The following is a 27,290-nucleotide window of genomic DNA, read 5'->3' on the forward strand; positions in this document are numbered from 1 at the left end:
GTACTATACACTGAGGGAGAATTTCTCCTGATCACGTATTGGGTGCAGTCCAATTTTAGAAAAGACTTTCTAACTTACCAGTTTTGTACTTTTAACAGAAGTTACGTAAAGACTATTGTTGTGTATAGACTCAAGTTGCTACAGCTGCATCTCTGAAAAGATGGTTAATTATAATGGTTTGCCTTGGACATGCATGGATCTTAATGGGTACCACGTCTGTCTACGTGTCAGTGATCATTAAGTGTGTTGTCCATGGCTTTGTTGACTGCTAAATAGACAGTTGCGTGGGGGAAATCAATGAAATAGCTCATAAGCATTCTTTCTATTTATGTTGGTTTCTCCCCTTGCTCTGTGAGATAACAGTTGCTTATAAACAGATCAGTACATCATTGTCAGCAATAAAAGGCTGAATTGTCATAAAATCAGAATGCATTGTTATGGCTGGACTGAAGATGCTGTTGCATTGTTCTGTGTAATATGTTTTACCTACTGCTCTGCCACAAACTCCCCAACCTTATCCCCCTATGGTATGTGGGTGAAGTAATTGAAGCAATTTGGATAGAGAATTTACAGGTGATGAAAAACATCTGCCAAATCTGACCAAATACTACAGTGACTATGGTTTTGATGGTGCTTAATAGAGCATTGCTTTCATTTTGCCTTCTCAGTGTGTCTGGCAGAGCTTTTGTGGATGGTGAATGGGTTGTTGAATATTCTGGTGCCTTTGCTATGTAGAGTTTCACTGCTGTGAAATGTTTTCAGGATACTTTGTGGGTAAAATAACCTTTCTGTCTTATGCAGAGTTCAAGCCAGCTATATAGCCAGGCAGATCTTGGATAAGTCTGCTGTTTGGTTACTTCACTGAATGTTTGCTAGTTGTTTGGGGACATGCTAGTTGTTTGGGGACATGCATGTAATCACATGAGCTTGGGAAAATGTCATTCCCCCTTGACCTTCACTAAATAAATGTTAATTGTTTCTAGATCTATTGTACTGCCCATGTGGGAGAAATATACCAAGCTAGATAGAGAGCCAGTGTTGTGTAGTGGTTTGGGGACATGCATGTAATCACATGAGCTTGGGAAAATGTCATTCCCCCTTGACCTTCACTAAATAAATGTTAATTGTTTCTAGATCTATTGTACTGCCCATGTGGGAGAAATATACCAAGCTAGATAGAGAGCCAGTGTTGTGTAGTGGTTTGGGGACATGCATGTAATCACATGAGCTTGGGAAAATGTCATTCCCCCTTGACCTTCACTAAATAAATGTTAATTGTTTCTAGATCTATTGTACTGCCCATGTGGGAGAAATATACCAAGCTAGATAGAGAGCCAGTGTTGTGTAGTGGTTAAGGTATCAAACTAGTCAAACATGGGAAACCCAGGTTTGAATCCCCATTCTGCCATGGAAACTTGTTGGGTGACCTTGGGCCAGTCACACACTCTCAGCCTCGATCCTGGCAAGTATTTGGATGGGAGACCTCCAAGGAATACCAGGGTCATGATGCGTTGCTTGCTTGGAAAACCTAAGGGGCTTGCCATAAGTCAACTGTGACTTGATGGGAGGGAGAAGATACACTTTGCCCTGACCTGGATTTTTGTCAGATCTCAGAAGCTAAGCATTGTCAACCCTGCACAGTATTTGGATGGGAGACCTCCAAGGAATACCAAGGTCGTGATGCGGAGGTAGGCAATGACAAACCACCTCTGAACGTCTCTTGCCTTGAAAACTGTCAGACCTCAGTACCTCGTCGCGTTTCTTGCATAGGGAACTTCACTCCAGACGTAGTCACGAGTTTAAAGTTTTATTAAGAAAGCCAGCGAGTTCAGCAAGTCATAGAAACTTAAGGCTAGAATACTGACATGGGGAAATACTGGTACATTTATAGGGTACATACAATGGGGTTGATTAGTTTCAGGTACAATACAAAAGAATGAGGAGCGGCAGAGTTGTCTTGATAGTTCAGATACAAGGAAACAATACGGAAGTTAACAGCTGGTAACTACTTAAGAAAACGCATACAAGAAATTAACGTGTGCAATAGCTAGATGATCTCCAGGGCTCCCAGGCATTGCTCCGCAGGACCAGGTATCATACTAGCGATTACTCGGGCGGGTCTCCATTGTGGTGCAGATGCCGGGCGGGGGACAGAGTGCAAACGGGGGAGGACAGAACGAACTAAAACTCCATTTTGTTTGTGAGGAACCCTATTGTCTTATCCGGGGTTGCCAGAAAGCCTTAGCTGACAAAAACCCTATGGAGTCTCCATACGTCAGCTGTGACTTGATGGTAAAAAAAAAAAAATTCACCTTAGATGTGCTATCTTCATCTTCAGATGGAATTTTTTTTTACCCTGGTTGGGCCTCTAAGTGTTTTTTAGTATATTGGGCCATCAAATAGTAATGAATTTTTCTATTTAATATGGTACTGTAAAGATGTCTATTTATAATGAATAAGACTTTAATGTAATGTAATTCAAGTAATCAAACTTGCATAGTAGTACTATAGGTGTCTTATGTCTCTTGACACTTGGTAGCCTTTTGGGGCATACAAATATAAATGCAATTATAAAAGCAAAGACATTGAAAACCCTAAATTTCTCTGATCTGTGGATTTTGTAATCTAAATGATTACTTTTGTAACTTAAGAACTGCTGCAGAAAGTCAAAGCAGATAAATTCTAAAGCACCTTTTAATCCTATTTCACTTATCTTTTTTTTCCCCTTGCAGATCTTCAAGTTTCGTCATTTTAGTTTTCTGTGCTGACTTTATTCCTCCCTTAAGTTATTATATACTTTTTTGCTGCTGTGCGGAAACAAAGATGTCTCGCAGCCCAGATGCAAAGGAAGACCCTGTGGAATGCCCCCTTTGCATGGAGCCTCTGGAGATCGACGACATAAACTTTTTCCCTTGCACCTGTGGTTACCAGATCTGTCGCTTCTGTTGGCATCGGATTCGCACTGATGAGAATGGGCTTTGTCCTGCTTGCAGAAAGGTGAGTATCTCTTTTTAAACTTGGAATGAATTTTATTGTGATAAGGTTGTTTCCAGTTGAGATGTACTTTGCTCCTTCTATCCCCTTGGGCCTTACTTTGAATCTCCGAGAAAATCTGAAAGCTATCAGGAGGGAATGTGGAGTTTTCTTCAGTAGAATCTGTGTGCTGTTCAGCTTGGGAATTCCACACTTCTACAGCAAACTGGGCAAAGAATTTTCCAGTGTTGCAAATTTGCCAAGATGCAGTGCCACTGTAGACTGTGGGTTCTGGGAAAAGCTTGTAAGATGTAACTGGTTATTATACTGGTCCATTTTCCTGTGGCATTAGAGTTGAATGGTGTCCTGTCTCATTTTTCTGTTAAAGTCCTTTGTTTCTTCCTCCTGCATTTGAGTGTGCTACTTTCTCTGTCCACCGGTATTTAGTATGCTGCATTTGGTATATTAAGGAAACTCAGTAGGCTTGCTAATAGCTATCCTTGGTAGATGTCAAGGCCCCATTTGATATGTTAGAATCATAGAATCATAGAGTTGGAAGGGACCACCAGGGCCATCAAGTCCAACCCCCTGCACAATGCAGGAAATCCACAGCTACCTCCCCCCTCCACACCCCTAGTGACCAGAAGATGGCCAAGATGCCCTCCCTCTCATCATCTGCCTAAGGTCACAGAATCAGCATTGCTGACAGATGGCCATCTAACCTCTTCTTAAAAACCTCCAGGGAAGGAGAGCTTACCACCTCCCGAGGAAGCCTATTCCACTGAGGAACCGCTCTAACTGTTAGAAAATTCTTCCTAATGTCTAGACGGAAACTCTTTTGATTTAATTTCAACCCGTTGGTTCTGGTCCGACCTTCTTGAGCAACAGAAAACAACTCTGCACCCTCCTCTATATGACAGCCCTTCAAGTACTTGAACATGGTTATCATATCCCCTCTTAGTCTTCTCCTCTTCAGGCTAAACATACCCAGCTCCTTCAACCTTTCCTCATAGGACTTGGTCTCCAGACCCCTCACCATCTTTGTTGCCCTTTTCTGGACATGGTCCAGCTTGTCTACATCTTTCTTAAATTGTGGTGCCCAAAACTGAACACCGTACTCTAGTTGAGGTCTGAGCAGAGTAAAGTGATACCATCACTTTGCGTGATTTGGACACTATACTTCTGTTGATGCAGCCCAAGACTGCATTTGCCTTTTTAGTTACCGCATCACACTGCTGACTCATGTTCAGTGTTTGGTCTACTAAGACCCCAAGATCCTTTTCACACACCCTACTGCTCGAACAAGTCTCCCCCATCCTATAATTATGCATTTGATTTTCCTACCTAAATGCAGAACTTTAAATTTGTCTTTGTTGAATTGCATTTTATTAGTTCTAGCCCATTTCTCCAGCCTGTCAAGATCATCCTGCATCTTGGCTCTGTCTTCTACCGTATTTGCTACCCCTCCCAATTTAGTATCATCTGCAAATTTAATAAGCATCCCCTCTATTCCTTCATCCAAATCATTTATGAAGATATTGAACAACACAGGGCCCAGCACAGATCCCTAAGGAACTCCACTAGTCACTTCTCTCCAAGTGGACGAGGAACCATTAACTAGCACTCTTTGGGTACGATCTGTCAACCAGTTGCAGATCCATCTAACAATAATAGGATCTAACCCACATTTTCCCAATTTGACAACTAGAATACTATGTGGAACCTTATCAAAAGCCTTACTGAAATCTAGATAAACTATGTCTACAGCATTCCCCTGATCCAGCAAGGTAGTAACTTTCTCAAAAAAGGAGATAAGATTAGTCTGACATGACTTATTCTTGAGAAACCCGTGCTGGCTCTTAGTGATCAGATCCAGCCTTTCTAAATGCTCAAGGACGTACTGTTTGATAATTTGTTCGAACACTTTTCCTGGTATAGAAGTCAAGCTGATGGGTCGGTAGTTACCCGGATCCTCCTTTTTCCCCTTCTTGAAGATGGGGACATCATTTGCCCACCTTCAATCTTCTGGCACTTCACCTGTTTGCCAAACATTATTTTCAAAAATAATGCCAAACATTATTTTCAAAAATAATGGACAGAGGTTCCGAAATTACATCTGCAAGTTCTTTGAGTACCCTTGGGTGCAGTTCATCTGGCCCAGAGGATTTTGTTTCATTTAAAGAAACCAGGTGTTTGTGCATTACTCCAATGCCAATTCTAGGCTGCAAATCCCTTCCCTCATCACATGTTCTGTTTATGCCATGTTGAGCACCACTTCCCTCACGAGAAAAAACTGAGGAAAAGTAGGAATTGAGGAGTTCTGCCCTCTCTTCATCTCCTGTTACAATTTCACTTTCCGGTCCACCCAATGGGCTTATCTTGTCCTTGTTCTTACTCTTACTCTGTACATAGGAAAAGAACCCTTTTTTGTTGCGTTTAGCATCTCTTGCTAGCCTAAGTTCATACTGAGCTTTAGCTTTCCTAACACTCTCCCTACAAGCACTAGTTATTTGCTTATATTCCTCTTTGGTTATAAGGCCCTCCTTCCACTTCCTAAATAAGTCTTTTTTATTTCTCAACTCTTTAAAAAGCTGTTTATGGAGCCACCCTGACCTCTTTAGGCTCCTCCCATTTTTCCTTCTCATAGGAATGGTTTGGGATTGCACCTTCAGTATTTTATTTTTAAGAAACGCCCACCCTTCTTAAACTCCCTTCTCCTTAAGTATTTCTGACCATGGAGTTCTACCTATCATAAGTTTAAGTTTGTTAAAATTTGCTCTTTTGAAGTCCAACCTACATGTCTGACTACGTACAGGTTTTCCTCTCCCCAAGATTGTAAATTCCAAGAGTACGTGATCACTACTACCCAAGGTACTTTAACCTCATCGACCAGTTCTTCCCTGTTGGTGAGAATCAAGTCTAAGATAGCAGACCCCCTTGTTTCCCTCTCCACCTTCTGGAATAGGAAGTTGTCAGTAAGACAAGTCAGGAATTTATTGGATCTTGCATTTTTAGCAGCGTTGGACTTCCAACAGATATCCGGGTGATTAAAATCTCCCATGACCACCATGTCCCGTCTCTTTGAGAACTTTGTGATCTGGTCCAGGAGCGTCCCATCCAAGTCCTCTGCCTGGTTTGGTGGTCGATAGCAGACCCCCAGGAGAATATCACTATTATTTCTTATTCCTTTTATGTTTACCATAGAGTCTCGACTGCACTACCATGCTCAGATTCATGTACTTCTTCACAAGTGTACACATCTTTGACATACAGTGCTACTCCTCCCCCCCTTCCTTATCAATCTATCCCTTTTAAACAAGTTGTACCCCTCAATCTTAATATTCCAATCATGAGTGACATCCCACCAAGTTTCAGAAATGCCTATTAGGTCAAAATCCCCTTCCTGTATTAGGGCTTCGAGTTCTTCCTGCTTGTTTCCCATACTCTGCGCATTAGCGTACAGACATCGGAATCCGTGGTTTATGTGCCCCGTGGTTTTTGTTTCTGTACTTACCTGTGAGTTTGTTTCCTTGCATACATGCCACTCCTTGCAAATCTTTATTGTTAAGAGACTGGTTCGTATCTAGTCTGTAACTTATAGATATACTTGTATGGAAGTAACATGTGTCTGGCTTTAAGACTGAAAGTTGCTCTGCAAAGAGTGATTAAGTGTTCGACCTTGATTGGTGAGGGAAGTTTTCTTTAAGGCATTAGCCTCGTCCTGAAAGGGTTTTTTTTAAGCTCTTCTGATGGCCTTCACTTGGGGTAGGATGGTTTTACTCGCTTGTTATGAATTGAGAGCATTTTCTCTGTTTGTAGGTATTAGCTTGGGAAACCTGTGCTGGGATGAGCTAGACAGTATCACTAAGATAATGTACTGTAAAGAGAAAGATCTGATTTGTGGTCTTGTTGCAGTATTAATGGAACTGGTAAAACAAGAACTATCAGCACTTCACACTGGTTCGAAATGGAAATAGTGGCTCCTGCGTGTGTTTGTGACTACAATTGGAAGAAGAGCCCATTGTCCTGCAGATCCATCACTGCTGTACAGAAGGCAGTATAGTGCTAAATCAGTAATGTACATAAAACCCATAAACTCAGATTATAACAGCCCGGCCAATACCAAAACATGCAGGGCCCCTCAAAAGTTCTCTTAAACAGTGAGGGGCACCTCCAGTTGGCGCTTGCTCAGAATGTTGGAGCAGTTACTGAAAATTCTCTGGAACAGGCCAGTGCCGTATGCATTTCTCTAAATGGGGCTGCTGGGTGAGTGCGGTGGGAGAAACATGAGGTATACATGGGCAAGTACTGGGAGAGGTGCTTTTTCAGGAATAGAGTACCAGGTTGTGAACGGCTTTATAGATCAAACCCAGGACCTTCAATTGAGTCTGAAAACAAACAGGAATGTAGACCTTTCAGAATAGACGAAGTGAGTAAAACAATTTACACCAGTTAATAAACAAACGACAGCGTTTTGTACCAACTGAAGTTTCATAGCTAACTTTAAGGGCAGCCCCACATAGAGGGCATTATGGGACTCAATCCTCAGAAAATGTATACACAACCAACTTTTTAGCAATCCTGTATTTCATGTATTCATCAAGAATGATGGGGTCCAGTGTGCCCTATCCTTTTAGTGCCCACCTCCAATGTTATTGGTTCTTGTAGGTTATCTGGGCTGTGTAACCGTGGTCTTGGTATTTTCTTTCCTGATGTTTTCCAGCAGCTGTGGCAGATATCTTCAGAGGAGTAACACTGAAGGACAGTGTCTCTCAGTGTCAAGTGTGTAGGAAGAGTAATATATAGTCAGAACGGGGTTAGGTTTGAGCTGAGTCATTGTCCTGCAAAGTATTAAAGATAATGTGCTAATCATTGTCCTGTAAGTATCAAGATAATAGGCTAATGAGGGTGTGGTATGTTAAAGTGGAACCATTGTATCCTGAAATGATGCGTTAACATGTGGAATCCAAAACTAATCCACATGGCTATTGTGGACAGTAGTCTTTGTTAGTCTGGAGGTTTTCAGGACAGGAAGCCAAGCCTTTTTCATTCTTAAACTCTCTTCTGTTAAAGTTGTGCTGATGTTTATGAATTTCAATGGCTTCTCTGTGCAATCTGACAAAATAGTTGGTAGAATTGTCCAGTATTTCAGTGTCTTGGAATAAGACCCTGTGTCCTGTTTGGGTCAGTCCATGTTCAGCCACTGCTGATTTCTCAGGTTGGCCAAGTCTGCAGTATCTTTCATGTTCTTTTATCCTTGTTTGTATGCTGCGTTGTGTGGTCCCAGTGTAAACTTGTCCACAACTGCAAGGTATACGATATACTCCTGCAGAGGTGAGGGGGGTCTCTTTTGTCTTTTGCTGATGGTAGCATCTGTTGTATTTTCTTGGTGGGTTTAAACACTGTTTGTACGTTATGTTTTTTCAAAACTCCCATTTCTTGATACCCTTGTCATCCGTAAAACAAACTTTCAGTTAGGTCACAAGGTCTACCGGAAACCAACTCACACAGATCACTACTTACACAAAAACTCCAACCACCACCCCCGACAGAAAAGAGAATAATCAAAACATTAATGGACCGTGCAAGACGGATCTGTGAACCACAGTTTCTCAAGGAAGTAATTAATCATCTAAATCACGCACTGCTAGCAAACAGCTATTCCAGAAATGAAATCAGAAGGGCCATTAAACCAAACAAAAATCACAAAACTCAGGAAAAACAGTCTCCCATAGGAAAGGTATTCTTGCCATTAATTAAAGGAGTCACTGATAGTATGGAAAAACTTTTGAGAAATGTCTATTTGCTTACGTGTTTGTTTTTGAGAAAAAAATTATTTAAAAAAGAAAAGAACCATGGCACTGTAATGACTAAAGACAGAACAAGTGCTATAGAAGCAGCCTGTCTGCCCATGTCGATCAGTAGTGCAAAAGCTACAAAGGCAAATAAGTTACACACAGAGACTGGAATACAGAGGGACAGCGTGGACAGTGCTATAGAGGCAATAGCATACAGAACTACCCTCATACCAGAACGGGCACTTGATATGGTTTCAAAGGGAGAGGCAAACTGCTATTGGCAGAAGCACACGCAGACACACATGCACAGGGCATAGACAACTAGCATGGGAAAGGCCAAGACACAATTATTTACTACATTTCTATACTGCTTTTCCTTGCTACTCAAATAGTTCATGCCCAAACTATGTTCATTTCAATTGATGTACTGCAGTTTCCAATGTTTTCTATGTTATTTATATAAATAATAGTTTCCAGTTCTTTTGAAACTCTTCACTGCGTCTTTTATTAACTTGATTTGTCAGCTTAGCCATCACTGCGTAAAGTGCCGTGGTTCTTCAGGGCCATTATAGAATACATCATGCATATGGAAGAATGCCATGGCAGTTGTGTGCATCGTCATATTCATTTTTGCCACTTTTTATGCGTCTTTCACAGCTCATATAAATAATACAGTTTCCAGTTCTTTTGAAATTCAGCAATAGGGATGTCTGAAGCCATTATAACCTGTCACAGGCATCCAGACAAGTGCTGAATTAAAAACAAAAACCCTACATTTTGCTTTGGTATACAGTACAAGTACAGTACAAGTGTTTGTTCAGCATTGGGAGTGTTTGCTCTAACAACAAACTATGATTTGCCCCTATAGGAATGAACTTGGCGGATCCCTCAGGCTTGCACACGCTGTCCTCCTCCCCCTTGAATGGTGACATAATTATTTCCAACTTTGTTGCAGACCATAGTTTGTCACTACAGCCAAACTAGCAAAGTACGATTTTGTGCTTGTCCTGCAGATCAGGGTTCCAAAGTGGTTTACTGCCAGTTTAGGACCCTGGTTTGCAAGGCAAGAGCAGTGGCAAACTTTGGTTTACTGCAAACGTGGAAATAATAATCTTGCTGTATGAGGGAGGAGAAGGTAATGTGCAAGCTCAAGAATTCCAGAAGCCCTGTAGTTATGTTTTCTGCTGATCATGACATGAAGCTTCTGTAATTACAGTGGAAGCAACTAAACGTTTACTGTAACATTACCAAATGAGCCTTCTGTGCAGTTCTATAGTGCTAATAAATAAAGGAATGCTGTAAAAAGCCCTTTTGGGGAAGCTCACAGTTCTTTTCAGCTTGTTTCGGATTTAAGACGGCTGCATTGATATGATTTCAGCATGCCATCTTTGCCTGACAAGCTTCTGTTAGTGTTTTATTGTGTCTCTACCCTCATACTTCTCATTTTAGGTACCAACTTCAGAAAGAGGTTTATAGCTTAGGACGGTGTTTTTTAAGATCTACAGATCCTTTGGACTCTGTGAAAATGTTCTGAAGCTTCCACAGTGGACAGTTGAGTAATGGCAGCTGCCTATTGTTACTTATCTTCCTTTGAACCTCATAGCTGCAGGAAAGTGTTAGACATAGCAAAGGGTGACAGTGAGGTCCAACTGCTCTTGCTGGCATGAACTTAGGGGTCCCCCTAAAGGGGCCCTCCAAAAGTATAGGGACTTGATGCTCTTTTTAAAATCCTTTGAAAATGTCTGTGTGCATCATTTGTCAGTGGCATCACATCATTCAGTAAAAACATTAGCTAAAATGGGCAGGGTTTCTATATATATGCAAATAGTTCACCGAGGGAAATAGTAATGAGTGCTAGAAAACGGGATGAGATTGCTGTACAGGTGAGAGAATGTAGCTTCATACTGAGGTGCGTCACAAGCTTCATATTGTCTAATTTTTTTTTTAAAAAGCAAGGTAATTGTGGAGAGAGTTCCTTTGAGGTATGTATACCCTTGGCTGAAGGCTGGAAATATGGCCTGTGCAGTGGTCACATGGTAAGATTGTGTCTCCAGGCACACTGCACCTCTGCTGTACTCTGCTTAGTTATTATCTACCACTGGTTTCCTGACCAGCGTTCCAGACAAATAGGCCTACATAAATCCAGTTATTCTGACCTTTTCAAAACCCGGATGGTAGAGTAGAATTCTAAAGTCTAGGGTCAAGATAATAATTGTAAAAATATGGATTCCTTGTGTTCTGCCAGGCCTATGGTTGAAGGCAGTGATGATTTCATCATAGTTGGCCTCCTGTTCTATCCTTTTCCATCCTGGTCCTGCTTTTCCCCCTTCTCACCCGGCTAGCCACCACCACCACGAACATTATTGGCACCATCTAGATTCTTCTATCTTATTCTGTTTAACTGGATTTTATACAAGTTTTTAATTTAGCCTATTATATATTGTTGAAATGTATTTTAAATTGATTATTGTTATTGTTGATGTGAACCGCTCTGAGCCCGACCTTGGTTGAGAAAGGGCAGGATGAAAATCTTAATAAAATAAATAAAATAAAAATAAGGAAAAGTAATTGATACTGAATAGTGAAAAATAATTTACATAGGCATACATGATTTTGGTTTTAGGCAGTTATTGAATAAACAGTAATTAAAGGTACTAAACTAGGATTTTAATTTTTCCTGGGTTTAGAAAATGGTTTTCCTGGACCAACAAAATAAAATCATTGTTGATGTAATATTGTCTCTGCTGCTTAGAAATTTATCAGGTTTAATTTTTTTCAAAAAATGTAGCCATATCCAGAAGACCCAGCAGTGTACAAACCACTCTCTCAAGAAGAGCTGCAAAGGATAAAAAATGAAAAGAAACAGAAACAGAATGAGAGGAAACAGAAGATATCAGAGAATCGTAAACACCTGGCCAGTGTACGGGTTGTACAGAAGAATCTTGTCTTTGTAGTAGGGTTGTCCCAGCGTCTAGCAGATCCAGAGGTAAGCAGCTATTGGAATCTTCCTCTTTACAAATGTGGTCTTACCTGAATTTGAACATTGCTATAATTTTCACAGTTGCTAAATAAAATCATATGGAGATTGGTTCTTCTGGTTCCAGTCATTGAGCATTTGCATTTGCTTATGCTTTGCTTTACTTGTGCATTTCTACCAGCGCTTCATCAAATTGATTTCTTTGAAGCATCTTGTTCATGTACTGCATTTGTGTGGATAGTCACATGTTGCTTATGAAGCAAGTGGCTGTGGAACTACTTGTGCGTATAAATGCTGCTGCAGGCCCTTATTGCCAGACTTTAGAAGGAAGAAGTACTGTATCTGTCTTTAAATGTAGGTAATGTTGGTAAGGAGTAGTGTTGGAGTACGTACCCAGCTGCTGCCCTTGCTGACTGAACTTGGGATACAGATAGAGAAGTAAATCACAGTAAATCTCTGCTGATGGAAAGCACTTCTGTCACCACAACAGGACTTCTTCACTTCCTGCTGAGGGACGGGAACTCCAGAATCAGCATGAGAGGGGCGGGTATCTACAAAACTTAACAGAAATTTTATCATCGGATTCAAGCTATTTTCTGCTTACATTTACCAGGACAGGATCTAGCTGTCTCTATAGGAGCACTCAGAAATGTTTGTTCATTAGCTTCAGTTAACTGTCATTCAAAACCAGTAAATAGTTTTTATTAAGTAGATTTTACATAGTGATGCGAGTTTCATCCAAGCAGCTTGTTAATGTTGTGTTAATTTTTTACCATCCAGGTTTTGAAAAGGCCAGAATATTTTGGGAAATTTGGTAAAATACACAAAGTTGTCATCAACAACAGCACATCGTATGCAGGCTCACAGGTGAGATAGTGACACTGTCCACATCCTAAGCAAGAGATGAGTGTAGTTTACATTGGAGAGTAGGCAACTAAGTGTTAAACATACTTGCACAAAAGAGTTCCAGTTAATGCCATGACAAGATTTTGTTTCACTGTTATGGGTTAATAGTCTATGCTCTATGAATGCAACTGGAGCACGTTCAATTTAAGAAAATCAAGTAACACATTCTAGTTTTTGTAAACTATAATCCCCTGTGGCCTCAACCAGAGGACTGGTTATTTGTACACATGAAGCTGCCTCATACTGAACCAGACCCTTGGTCCATCAAAGTCATTATTGTCTACTCAGACCAGCAGCGGCTCTCCAGGGTCTCAGGCGGAGGTCTTTCACATCACCTACTTGCCTAGTCCCTTTAACTGGAGATGCCGGGGATTGAACCTGGGACCTTCTGCATGCCAAGCAGATGCTCTACCACTGAGCCACAACCCCTCCCCTCTTATCCATTGTTTCTTCCTCTTCCTTTTGTACTCATGTCTTATTCTGTGACTAGAGTTCCACAGAAATCTCCTTCTAGACTCACCTTTCCTCTACCTTGTGTCTGCTACTTCCCAACCATGACCAATCTCCTTCTTCTGTTTGCTGATGAGTACGTTTTCACTAAATAATCTTCCTGCTCATGGGCAACAGTTGATGACAGGAGCTGCCTTTTTGCCACCTTTTTAGCTCCTTCCCATTTGATTCTCCTTGCTATTCTCCTCATTTTTCTCCTTCCCTCATCTTTGGGGTTTTTGCAAGTATCTCAACACACATTTTGCTAGGAATCCTTTATCAGTAGATCTGGGTTCTACTATTGTTTTTCATGTTTGTGTGCCTTCGGAAGGAGGGAATCTGTTCAAAGGCAAGATAAAAGTGATTTAAATAATAGAAATTAATTATTAAGTCACCTGTAGCGTGACTTAGAATTTTGTGAAATCCAAATAAGTATACAACTGACTGTCTTGTATCTAAAGTAAGGTTTTCTTTTTTAAATTCTAGGGTCCAAGTGCAAGTGCATATGTAACCTACATCCGGTCAGAAGATGCACTCAGAGCCATACAATGTGTCAATAATGTGGTGGTAGATGGAAGAACACTTAAGGTAGTATTGCTTTATGTATATTTTGCAAACATTTACAGGAATATAAGACCAGTGTTTTTATTACAATTCATGAATATCTGCATTCCATACTGTAACATGTATAGATTGCACATAACTTTTGATAAGTGGAAAGAGTATATAACTGAGCCCTATGATCTCAGAGATGAAATTTAAGACAGGTATGAAAGTAGATTTTTTCTGTAAGGTGTAATTTGCTATCCTTTATAGTTACTGATGCTTTTGGGTTTTTTTTAACCAGGCATCTTTAGGTACCACAAAATACTGCAGTTACTTTCTGAAGAATATGCAGTGTCCAAAGCCAGATTGTATGTATCTACATGAACTAGGAGATGAAGCAGCTAGTTTCACAAAAGAGGAGATGCAGGTAAGTGTTTGGTAATACTACAGTTTTAATTTCCCCCCCAAACGTTTGGTAAATTATGCAGTGAGGAAGAAGAAAAGTTGGTTTTTTATATGTCAACTTTCTCTACCACTTAAGGAAGAATCAAACCGGTTTACAATCACCTTCCCTTCCCCTCCCCACAACAGACACCCTGTGAGGTAGGTGGGGCTGAGAGAGCTCTGAGAGAGCTGTGACTAGCCCAAGGTGACCCAGCTGGCTTCATGTGTAGTGTGAGAAAACACATGAAAAAAGACCTGAATCTATCTTATCCACTTTTAAAGCTATCTGCTAGTGGCCATCACTAAGTCAACTGGCAGTAAATTCTTCAATTAATTACTTGTTTAGTAAAGTATTTCTTTTTGTCCATCAACTTCATTGACTGCCCCTGAGTTCCGCCCTGAATACTTTGTTGTCTTCTACAAAACTGGCCAGTACACAGTCCACCCACAAGTCCTGATAATTTTTGAACAAACGAAATAGCACCAATCCCAGTTTGGAACCTTATGGTACTCTGCTGCTCATTTCCCTTCATTGTTAGAACTCAGTTTATTCCTTCTCTGCTTCCTGTCATTGAACCATTTTTTAATCCATAAGAGTAACTGTTCTCTTGTCCCATGACTTAAGTTTACTCAGAAGTCTTTGAGGTACCTTTGAGGTCAAGACTTTTGGAAGTTCAAGTATACAATGTCTGCCAGATCACTCTTATCCACAACCATAAGGTTGGTGAGACAACTTCCCTTTGTAGAAGCCGTGCTGATTTTCTCTTGGCAGACTTTCTTTCTCTACGTGCTTTATCATTCTGTCCTTAATAACAGTTTCTGCTGATTTACCTGGTACAGATGTTAGGTTAACTGGACTGTCCTGGATCCCCTCTGGAGTTCTTTCAGTAAATCAGTATAACATTTAATAATTTACAGTACTCTTCTGCAGAGGCAGATGTTAGTGATGTTTGACATGCTGGTTAGAAGATCAACAACTTCTCATTGGAGATTGCTAATAACCCTTGGGTATATGCTATCCAGACCCAGAGATTTACTTATTTTTAATGTGCCTCCTAGAGCTTCATCTCTCACCACCTCATTTTGAATCAGTTGTTCAGACACCCTTCCTGAAAACAGTGGCCCTAGGGTGGGTATGTGCCTCACCTGTTTTGCAGTGAAAACAGACACAAATAATTCAGAAAGTTTCTCTCCCATCTCCCTTAAGCCATCATTTCACTCCTTTGTCATCCAACAGCCCAACTGTCTCCCTGGCTTGATTCCTGACATGGTTATTGTTTTACTAAAAACATGAAAAGTTCTGCCCATCTTTCTCTCTTTCTCTCTCTCCCCCTCCCATTCACCTAATTCAGGTAAACTTTCCACTTTTGAAGTAACCCTTTTTGCCTTTTATGGCTTCTGTGACTTGGATCACTAACCATACATATTCATAGAGGAGAGGGGATCATTAACCATACATATTCATGGAGGAGAGGGGTATTCATGGCTATTAGTTAGAATGGATACTAGTCATGCTGCCTACCTATTCTCTCTAGTATCAGAGGAGCATGCCTATTATTTTGGGTGCGGTGGAACACAGGCAGGATGGTGCTGCTGCACTCATCTTGTTTGGGGGCTTCCTAGAGGCACCTGGTTGGCCACTGTGTGAACAGACTGCTGGACTTGATGGGCCTTGGTCTGATCCAGCAGGGCCTTTCTTATGTTCTTATGTTCATACATATATCCTCTTAGCTTAAAGTGGTACCACTCCTAATCTGAGGTTTGTATCCTATCTGAGCTTTAATTCATGTGGTTTTAAATATCCATATAGCAGTAGCCCAAAATTCTAGACTGGTTCACTCTATTTGCCCAGTCTGTTCTTCCATCTCCAAGCCTAGAATTTGGAACATACCCTGGAATAGAAGTTATCTGGAAAATGGGATGGAAAGCACAATTTAACTGAACTAAAACATGGTTGTGATATATCACTCTTGAGTAAGAGAAGAGGTAAGATCAAAACTTTCCCATTAACTAGAGAAGGTCTTCTCCATCAAATGGGAAAGTCTTCAGTTTGCCCACTAATGATGCTCCAGAATGTTTGGAAAAGATGCCTACAACTTCCTAAGAGTTATCCTGTGAATTGTGATGATATATATAGCAGTAAGGGCCTTCCATCCACCTCTTCACACCTGTAGATGAAGCCTCAATCTTACTCATCCTTTAGAAGTATTAAAAACTCAAGGCCAAGTTCCTACTTTCCATATTTAAAGAATCAGTGACCTTCCTGTGGACCCCTCAGCAGCAGTCAGCCCATGCAAGCCACCTTTCCATTACAAGTTGTCATAATCCTGTGGGGATAGACCAAAGTATATAGATTGCAGTCAAGGAAGTTGCGACCAAATACTGTTTGGACATGCATGGGGTACAACTTCCAGAAACCTGTATACTCAGTCAATGACTCTCTGGGGCTATTATCTAGGTGGGAAACCTTTTTTCTGCCAAGGGCCTTTTGGATATTTATAACATCATTCGGGGGCCGTACCAAATTATCAATTTAAAAATTAGCCTGATATATTCGGTCAAACATTTAGCCAAGAGGCACGACCGGAGACGGCTCCAAGTGTCTGCCATGTTTCTCCACGGCCCGGGTGGGAAAGGGTTAACACAGTTTCTTGGGCGGTCCTAGCAGCTCCATAGCTAATTACTCTTCTGCAAGGGAGAAAGAAGGTTCCTTTTCTCAGCAAAACAAACTCACATCTGCCGTGAATAGAGGCTATTGCTGTCCATGGGAGGGGGTGGATCACCAGTCTTAGATCCTTCTGAGCTAGAGATCTGCCAGGACCCACGAAGGGCCAGACCAAATGATTTCGCGGGCCTTATACGGCCCCTGGTCCTGACGTTCCCTACCCCTGATCTAGATGCTTGCATTGCTGCAGTTGCAGTCCATGACACCAGTACAAATGGTCAATATGTAGGTGTCTTACGTAGGACCAGAAAACACTTGGCATGTATGAGTTCTATTGAAATATGTTGCTCCATCTTTGAAACATGGGAATTCCGCTCACAGATCTTTTTAATACACTCTTGAAGTGATGACCATGTGAAAAGTTTTGTTCCAGAACAGGCACAGAGCAAGAGCTCTCTGAAGAATACATTCATCAGAGCAGGATTCCTTATGTATGCATTCCTGCCACTGTCTTGAATTACTCACATACTTAACAAAATAGCAGCTAACAAAACTGGCTGTGTTCTAATGGTTCTTTATTGGCTGGGTCAATCATAGTTTGTGTGTATGTAAGTGCCATCAATTTTCTGCTGTCTTACGGCGGCCCTATGAGTGAATGACCTCCAAAATGTCATATCATTAACAACCTTGCTCAGGTCTTGCAAACTGAGGGCCATGGCTTCGTTTGAGTCAATCCATCTTGTATTGGGTCTTCCTCTTTTCCTGATGCCTTCAGCTATTCCTAGCATTGTCTTTTCCAGCGAGTCTTGCCTTCTGATAATACAGTAGCCTCAGTTTAGTCATTTTAGCTTCTAGGGAGAGTTCAGGCTTGATTTGATCTAGAACAGAGGTGTCAAACATAAGGAACTGGAGCCAGCCCCTTGAGAGCTCTTATCCGGCCTGTGAGGTAGCCACCCCCACCCCCACTCCTGATCTGGGCTGGCGAGCCTGCTGAGGCAGCCACCCCCCCCCCAGTCCCAAGGTTTCAAGGCCCAAAGACTTAAATAAAAGAAAATACTGTAAGAGTGTTATTGTGTTAAGCATGTTTGTATTTTAAGTAAAATACCCAGCAGCTGGTGCCTTACCTCTCCTGCCTGACCTAACCACAGTGATCCATGCGATGGCTCTACATAGGGCTGCCCCTGAGACTGACCTGAAGGCTCCAGCTGGTGCAAAATGAGGCTCCTTATGGGGTCTTCGCCATGGGATCATACAACACCACTGCTAAAACAACTGCACTGACTCCAGCTGGAGCATCGCATCAGGTTCAAGGAGCTGGTATTGACCTTTAAAGCCTTACACGGTCTGGGACCATCATACCTGCGGGACCTCCTCTCCTGGTATGCCTCCCAAAGAGCTTTAAGCTCTACTAATAGTCATTTGCTGGTGGTCCCCGGCCCGAAGAATGTGCTACTGTACTCAACAAGGGCCAGGGCTTTTTTGGCCTTCCTGGTGACATGAGGGCCCTGCGGGATCTTAAGGAGTTTTGCATGCCCTGTAAAACGGAGCTATTCTACCAGGCCTATAACTGAGGACAGCCATTGAGAGGATCCATCTTTACAGGCCTCCTCATCCCTCCCCCTCACTCTTGACATCTGTGGGGGGCAACCTGCTGATATCTTGTTACACCATGGCACCTGGATAAATTTAAGGCTACCTGTTATTTGGGTGTATTATGTTTTATTGATGTTTATTGAGGTTGTTGATGTTTTAATGATGTTTGATGACTTTATGTGTTTTAATGGTTGTTATCCATCCTGAGCCTGGCTTGCTGGGGATGAGGGCGGGCTATAAATTTGAAAAAATAAATAAAAATAAAGATAAAAAATAATATAATTAATTGGTTTGACTGTGTTTTCTATAAACTTTGTATCTCTGGTACCTGGCATTAAATTTGATGGTACACATGGCCCAGCCCGATGAAGTGACATTTATGTCATATCTGGCCTTTGTCACAAATGAGTTTGGCACCCCTGATCTAGAACCCACTGATTTGTCTTTTTGGCGGTCCACGGTATTGGCAAAACTCTCCTCAACATTTCACATGAATCAACTTTCTTCTTGTCCCCTTTTTTCATTGTCTTGTTTTCACACCCATACATAGTATGAATTACCTTGATCTTGGTCATCAGCACCTTAAATCATGGTTCATATAGCCACTTTAATCTTTAGATTCCTTCATCTCCCCATAGTTCTGACCAAGGGAGAACTATGCATGACAAGTGTCCTGCCATGAAGCGTTTCAGCCTTATGGCGTATAGACTTAGAGTTGGTTATTGTTGAAGGCTTTCACGGTCAGAGTTCATTGGTTCTTGTAGGTTATCCGGGCTGTGTAACCGTGGTCTTGGAATTTTCTTTCCTGATATCCATCCAAACATTCAGTTTACCATGGAAAAGGAAATTGGGGGTAAACTCCCATTTCTTGATACCCTTGTCATCCGTAAAACAAACTTTCAGTTAGGTCACAAGGTCTACCAGAAACCAACTCACACAGATCGCTACTTACACAAAAACTCCAACCACCACCCCCGACAGAAAAGAGGAATAATCAAAACATTAATGGACCGTGCAAGACGGATCTGTGAACCACAGTTTCTCAAGGAAGAAACTAATCATCTAAATCACGCACTGCTAGCAAACGGCTACTCCAAGAATGAAATCAGAAGGGCCATTAAACCAAACAAAAATCAGAAAACTCAGGAAAAACAGTCTCCCATAGGAAAGGTATTCTTGCCATTTATTAAAGGAGTCACTGATAGGATGGAGAAACTTTTGAAAAAACATAACCTACAAACAGTGTTTAAACCCACCAAGAAAATACAACAAATGCTACGATCAGCAAAAGACAAAAGAGACCCCCTCACCTCTGCAGGAGTATATCGTATACCTTGCAGCTGTGGAGAAGTTTACATCGGGACCACAAAACGCAGCATACAAACAAGGATAAAAGAACATGAAAGATACTGCAGACTTGGCCAACCTGAGAAATCAGCAGTGGCTGAACATGGACTGACACAAACAGGACACAGGGTCTTATTCCAAGACACTGAAAGACTGGACAATTCTACCAACTATTTTGTCAGATTGCACAGAGAAGCCATTGAAATTCATAAACATCAGCACAACTTTAACAGAAAAGAGGAGAGTTTAAGAATGAATAAGGCTTGGCTTCCTGTTCTGAAAACCTCCAGACTAACAAAGACAACATTCAACAATAGCCATGCAGATTAGCTTTGGATTACACACATTAACAGATCACTTCAGGATACAATGGTTCCATATTAACATACCATACCCTCATTAGCACATTATCTTGATACTTACAGGACAATGATTAGCACATACTTTTGCAGGACAATACTCAGCTCAAACCCAACCCCTTTCTGACTATATATTACTCTTCCTACACCCTTGACACTGAGAGACACTGTCCTTCAGTGTTACTACTCTGAAGATGCCTGCCACAGTTGCTGGCGAAACGTCAGGAAAGAAAATTCCAAGACCACGGTTACACAGTCCGGATAACCTACAAGAACCAATTAGAGTTGGTTCTTCATGAACTGGTCACAATTGTGTGTTTGTACTACTACAACACATCCTGCTCAGTAGCAAATGTCTGAGTATGCACTACATTTTGGTTTAGACAGTTTATCTGTCACCTCTCGAGATTGTATTTCAGCTACTTACACATGGCAGATTGGCAATTGAATAGCTATGGTGGACTGATGGTTGATATTTTCTTGCATTCCTTGAAATTTTTTTGAAAGAGCAGGTTTAATATATATATTGTACTGCAAATACTGCTTCTCTGGTTGGGAGTTTTCCTTTAGTTCATATGCAGCCCATGTTCTTGACTAGTTCTAGAGGCTATACCTGCCTGTGATCTTTCATTTTTTGTGTGAAGTTATTGTCATCACTTGTAACTTCTGTTTGTGGAGTTCTTGAGTTGTTAGCTCTGTGCTGTGATCCTATTGACACTAATTATATGAGACTGTCAGGTATAGTCAAATCTTGAATTAAAAGTACACTGACAAAATAACCAGCTCATCACTTTGAACCTTCTGAGCAGTTTTCTTTAGTAATGGCATTTCAGAGTTTACATATGAAGTGGGATCATTACAATGGATTGTACTGAGTTTTTATTTCACATGAAAAAATGCTTTATCTAGCTTAAAGCAAACGTAATTTTCTGTTTCTTGTCACAACAAAGGTGATGTGATACTTGTGTAAGAAAGCAGCATTATTGTTATAGTGGTAGTGCTTTGGGGGACATGAATTGGGCTGCCTTGAAATAACTGTTTGATAATGTAGCTGAGCCCTCCAAAATCGGCATTGCATTGTTTGAAGCTAAGAAGCTAATTTGCAGTGGGTGGAAGTACTTTTTAAATTGTTGGTTTGCATTATCCTTAATTTTTTTTTACCCCAGGCTGGTAAGCATCAAGAATATGAACAGAAGTTGCTTCAAGAATTGTACAAGCTAAACCCCAACTTCCTCCAGCTGTCTACAAATACAGTTGACAAGAACAAGAACAAAGTTACTTCACTGCAGAGGTATGATACGTAAGTACAGGTGCTCTGCCAGAGCATTTTAAAAGTTTCCCATCAAATTCCATTTTCCCCTCCCTCTTAGCACTCTGTTTCACTGCCTTACTGCTTAAGCTAAAACACACCGCATCTTACTTCCCTGGCATCATTATAGAGATGTATGCAGCATTTTCAGTCAAATACCTGTGCATGTCTTTACTTAATGGAAAGGCTGGTTCTTCTACTACGCTGAATACTTAGTGAAAACATTGCATCTCATCATTGTAGGAATAGTCTGAACTGTGTGGTTCTAGCATTAAATTTATCAGTAAATGATCTCAGTGCTATTATGAGATCTGCAAGGCCTGTCTTAAATTTGAACGTGAGACTACAGTATGATAGAAATTTTACATTAAGGTATGAACAGATGGATTCAGCTTTGCCTTGTGAAGGAGAGAATGTCATGAAGGTCTCATCTGAAATACAGGGTTAATCCTTTGCATAAAAGTTTTGACTTCATCATGTTAGTTGAATCATTCACATGTTATTCCTGTTGAAATATGTTAATATGCAGGGTACAGAGTTAAACAAGCTACTACTTGCTTATGTGTCTAACAATATGTGGCTGAGGTTTGTATTGTTTGTTTTGTAAAGTTATCTAGAGAGGCCTAATAGAAATTTTAAATAGTGTTCTGTATGTGGAAAATTTAACTGGTTTGCAGGTCTGTGGTTAATATTTAGGGACTATATTAACTGTTTTGATGTTTGCAAAATGAAGATGGTTATGGAATTGCCATCATTTCCAGCTAAGTCTCTTAGTCACCTTGTAATAGCCAAGCAGAAACCTTATTGAATAAATGAGAAAGAATGATCTATAACTAAACTTCAGAGCTTGATGACATAACAAACAAATGGAGGACACAAATTGATTTTTTTAGAAGAATTCTTACTAGGGGAAATGTTCAGATAGGTTTTCATTTTCAAGATCCAACACACTTACACTATTTTGCCCTCTTTCACCTGAAAATAAAAGAATTTTACATACGTTGGCAGAAACATTTGTCAAAGCAGAGTGATTAACAGAACTGGAATTACACAGGGCATTGATTTTCTTTTTTACATCCTTGCAGAAAATGTGGCTTTGAACATTGTGATATGGAGTGACCAGGGCATCAACTGAGTTATGTTTTTGTGGTCATTTCATTTGAAGGATGATGCCATACGCTCTGGGTATTGGGTTACTGTGTGCTTCAAAAGGAAAACACTGTTGAAACAAACCAAAACTACATGCAGTTAGGTTAAACAGAAACTTTCTCATAGAGTGGTCTGAGACTCGATACATTCCTACCATAAGGCAAGAAGGAACAAGCAAACAGTTTATTATTACTTAGGAAATTGTAACTGGAATTTGGTGCTGAGCAATTTCAGTTGCTGGAATTTATCTAGGGCTTTATGGCCATTTTAACCAAAATGTCCGAAATGGATCTTTGAAGACTGAAAGTAGTCTGCATATGTATGTTTTATCTGACTGGCAAAATGAAGGGAGGATTGGCTCAGCTTCTACTTGAATTGGTTTGTATCTGAATTGTCTGGGCTAGCTCAATAGGTTTTTCAGTTTCCACTGATATTCATTGCAAGGTCCTAAATTGCTTGAAAACTTGTACAAAATTGCACAAATGATAGATTCTTGCTACTCTTATCTCATCTTGACTCATCGGTTTCAATATTTTAGTTTTGCTACTCTTTCAGCAGTGAAATCTAATGAGAGTGAATTTCCTGTTCTTAATTAGTAAGCATGTAATCTAGCTTTGTTTTGCAAAACAGTAACAACTAGATGGCATGATAAAATGGCTCTCTAGTCAAAAGGGGGGGGAATTCTAGCAACAAACATTTCATCAAGATTTTTTTCACATTTGCTGTTATATCTGGAAAGCCTCTGTGTGGGCCCTCTTCTATTGGTCCATAGGCAAAGTTTCTCCCACTTTCAGGAAGTGCCAGTCCACAATAATATTCAGGGGTTGTACAAAAATAACTAACTGAATCAGCTTACCCATTTTCAGCATTAATCTGGAAAGATTTAGACAACAGCATATGGTTCTGAACATTTGAAACAGCATCGTGGTTGAACATGAAATAGAACTTCTGTAGATTAACGGCTTGATTGGTCTTGAAGTGGTAATGTACATGAGTGTGTGGATCCCACTGAAAATTTCTGTTGACAGAAGGATTTCTGTCAGTGGAGCACAACCTCCTTGCCTCCTCTTCCCTGCTGCAGCCCAAAATACTCCCCAAAATGGGGAATCCCTGGAACTGCATGTAGAGGGAGTCAGAGGTCTGTAGCAAGAGAGGAGACTAGTCAAAAATGCCCCCGTTTTCATTAGTAGAAATGATTGGCGAGATCAATCCTGATACTTGTTTCTTCTTGATCCATTTATTATTGGAGTGGAGCCAGTAAAACAGGTAAATTGTAGTATAGTGATAGTTTTCAATTACCATGCAGTCCAGTGTGGGGAAATCCTCAAGATCATTGCAGTGATATAGCGTATCAACTGGAAGGAAAGGGATACCAATATTCATAAAACTAGAAATCCCTGGGATGAAGAGCAGTATTTTAGAAGCCTGTGTCTTGGTCGTTAGAATTGCCTGTAATTTTACAAGTGCACAAAAATAAGTAGAAACACTCTGGTGCAAGAAGTGACGTTTAATCCAACCGTCTTAACTACAGACACTTAATTTGCATTGAAGACCTCTTTATTCCTCTGTACCTTTCTGTATGGCATGAGGAATAATTTCCCCAGTGTTTCAGTTTAAGACTTTTTTCGTAACTTCAACTCTCTTTTACTCTCACCTCTTTCCAGACCCAACAGTAATAACAAAGATGCCTGGCCATCATTACAGAGTTCAAGTAAATCAGTCAACGGCTTAACAATGGAACACAGGAAAACGCCTCCTATTTTAGAAAATGGCACAGACCCAGAACACATGACTCCAGATGGTCCAGATTCAGATTTCGGGTAATTGTGCTGCCTTTTATACTTTAGTTAGTTTTTTTTCTCTCTCACTGATGTGGAGGGATGATTCTCTAGCCTCTATTAGGAGAGCTGGATTCAAATTTTTACAAGGTTACAAATAAAAACTGGTGGCCCTGAACCACTAGGGGGTTCATTAAACCTGTTGAAAAACTGCACATTGTTCCCTAATGGGCAGTTTGTTCAGGAGAAGCCCATATCTAGGCTAACAAATGGTGACCAAAGGTAAGATTTTGAACAGGGCGAGACATATTGAACAATTGCCTTCTGGGTCAGTGTTCCAGCTAAGCAGTACCTCTCTTCAGCAAACAACTTTAACTGTACTCTAAAGAGGAGGAAAAAAACCTCCTGCATTGTAGGAACTCCTAGGAGGCCTTTAGTTGACTGGTTTGAAAACCTTGAACTGGGTTGGCAAATTTAAATACTTCCTGCTCCTTCGTCCAGATATGGTGGCATTACAACAAGACACCAGATTGAGATGCACTACCACTTTAATTTATTTATTGCATTTCTATCCCGCCCTCATTCCCAGCAAGCCGGGCTCAGAGTGGTAATAAAGTAACACTTGTGTAGCAAACTGTTCTCTACATATTGCTAATCAGTTTTCCCTTTTAAGGTCTTTGGATTTGTTTAATACTGAAAGGATTCTCTTTAATACTTATTCTCTTGCATCTTAAACATCACTAAGGCTTTTTGCATGTTAGATCCATAGTTCACGTTACCTTTTCTCTTATATACCACCTCTAAGCTGGCTTCAGTTTTGCCTCAAGCTAGCCAAGCTCTAAGGCTTGGTTAATATGTACTGTTGCACTGTGGAAGCTGATTCCATGTGATCCAATCCTTCAGCACATCAGTAGTGTTTCTAAGCAAGAACCAAGTGGATCTGCTGGAAGCAGCCTTGTCAGTTGCCTGTCCCATATGCTTTCAGTTTAGACATTACAGACTGTGAGGAAGTTGTTTCCATGCTGCATCAGAAACTTATGAATTGGGCTTAACAAACTTAGTAGGAAATGGTTGAAGCAAATTAATACCTTATCTTGCTTTTACATTGAACTGATACCCCAGACTTCAACACTAGCTCTGGAAAGTATAATTCAGTTGGAAGAAGCTGGGGTCATTTTCGACAAAATATACTGTACACTGCCTTTGATGAAGTCCTGCTCAGAGGAGAGTAGTCTGCTTTAGGTTTTCCATTGTAGATCAGTTTGACATTATCAGAACACTGTAATGATATTTCGTTTAGCTGAACACATGCTAGGTAGTTACTGTGTGCTTATGTTTCAACTACAAGAATATGATGAATGCTTCAAAGCAGCCTATGTGTCCTGGGCAGGATTTAGTGGAAGTTTTTGGACCCCCATCCCACTGCAAGGCCCTTTTGAGGGACAGGACCTACTTGTTTTGCATGGAGTCAAGTTGGCATTTGCAGAACAAGCTGAGAGCTTGAGAGAGTATTCATGGACCCAACAGTCTTGTTTGATAAGCATGTTAGCGTATCAGCAGAGTGCTTTCTGTCAGCTTCACCTGGTCCGCTGGTTTTCCTCTTTTTAGACTCAGCTGACCCAGCCACACTAATCCATGCTCTTGTAACTTTGCAGTTTCACTACTGTTACACAGTTTACATGTGGTTGCCCTTGAAGACAACCCAGAAACTGCAGTTAGTTCAAAATGCAGCAGCCCAGTTATTGTCAGTGGCCTGCCAATAGGTAACACCTCTCACCGATTTTAAAACAACTACAGTGGGTGTTAGCTTGTTTGAATTCTCCAAGCTGTAGGTTGTAATCTTCAAAGCCTAGGACCACATCTCTAAAGGACAGTCTCTTCCCATATTCTGGTTATGGTCCTCTAATTGCCACCTTCTAGTTATCCTCTCACTTATGGTTGGTTATCTGTTTGGCATCTATCAGAACCAGGTCTTTTTCATTAATGGCTCCCTAGACATGTGAAGGGATTGGCCTCCTTTGAAGGTGCTGTAAAGCCATTTTAATGTGCTGGGTCTTTTAATGGGGTGTGAGTTGAAGGCATCCGAGTGGGGGGTTAAATGGGGCTTAATTTTGTACAGTTTTAATTTGGAACTGTAATCTGGCTTGAGCCACAAGGGAAAGGCAGTATATAAATATTTGAAGAAGTAAATAAAAATGCAGCCCCTTGCAATCCCCATTAAACTGCTCCTGGAATTCAGCGAGCCCATCCAAGCAGGATTCATCATGGCTATTTGTGGAAAGAGAAATTAATAACCCCTTCTCCTCAAAATTTGGAAACGTCTCCTCACCCACAGTGCTCTGTACTACAACCTTTGTGGCTAGTTTTAATTGTGAAATTGACTTACGTGGTGTATATGAAAATATACTGTATCACAAACCCTCTAAATGTATGCTTGGTCAAATTCCAACTTTTTAGAGACAGGCCTTAACATTTCAAGCTTTCAGGCCTTCAGGTTTCAAGTTTAAAAAGGTTGATGTGTGGAAGAAATATTCAGCATGGCTACCATGCCTGTCCCAATAAGAAATATGGAGTTAGCTAATTTTAATGCTGGAATAATGTGTATATGGTATAGCACAGTAACTTTTTGGTGCTGTACAGTCTTTCTAAATGTGTATCTTCTATCTGGTAAGGCAGAGGTTTTCATTTTACTATCATTCTGTATTTAATGACATCTGAAAGATCATGTAACACATATTTAGGCAGCTGTTTTTTAATACACACATGATTATGGAAATGATGGACTGTTGGAACATCACGTAAAATAAGATTTGGGAGAGTCTTCCTGCAAACTTCAGTGACTGAAGAAAACTGTTTTTGAAAAATCCAAGATCTTCCTTGCTTTATTTTCCTGGATGCCATGGAGTGATACAGGTTGCATCTCTGTGCAAGTAACCATGAGGCAGAAGTGTGAATAG

At 40.7% G+C, this 27,290-nt stretch overlaps 1 protein-coding gene across 4 annotated transcripts in view; it reads left to right on the forward strand.

Moving 5' to 3' along the window:
* Nucleotides 1–27,290, forward strand: part of CNOT4 (CCR4-NOT transcription complex subunit 4) — a 67,105-nt gene that overhangs the window by 16,971 nt on the left and 22,844 nt on the right. For 2 of the 4 annotated variants that reach the window (XM_056846021.1, XM_056846023.1), the window contains 7 exons: nucleotides 2,733–2,997; nucleotides 11,560–11,757; nucleotides 12,529–12,615; nucleotides 13,630–13,731; nucleotides 13,991–14,116; nucleotides 21,264–21,388; nucleotides 24,220–24,375. In XM_056846021.1, the coding sequence (XP_056701999.1) occupies nucleotides 2,824–2,997; nucleotides 11,560–11,757; nucleotides 12,529–12,615; nucleotides 13,630–13,731; nucleotides 13,991–14,116; nucleotides 21,264–21,388; nucleotides 24,220–24,375 (968 nt within the window). In that variant the 5' untranslated portion in view covers nucleotides 2,733–2,823. Of the gene's footprint in view, nucleotides 1–2,732; nucleotides 2,998–11,559; nucleotides 11,758–12,528; nucleotides 12,616–13,629; nucleotides 13,732–13,990; nucleotides 14,117–21,263; nucleotides 21,389–24,219; nucleotides 24,376–27,290 lie in introns of those variants that run through there. The other 2 variants (XM_056846022.1, XM_056846024.1) reach the window with 1 other exon arrangement.

This window comes from Euleptes europaea, chromosome 3 (assembly GCF_029931775.1).
Source record: "Euleptes europaea isolate rEulEur1 chromosome 3, rEulEur1.hap1, whole genome shotgun sequence".
NCBI lineage: Eukaryota > Metazoa > Chordata > Lepidosauria > Squamata > Sphaerodactylidae > Euleptes > Euleptes europaea.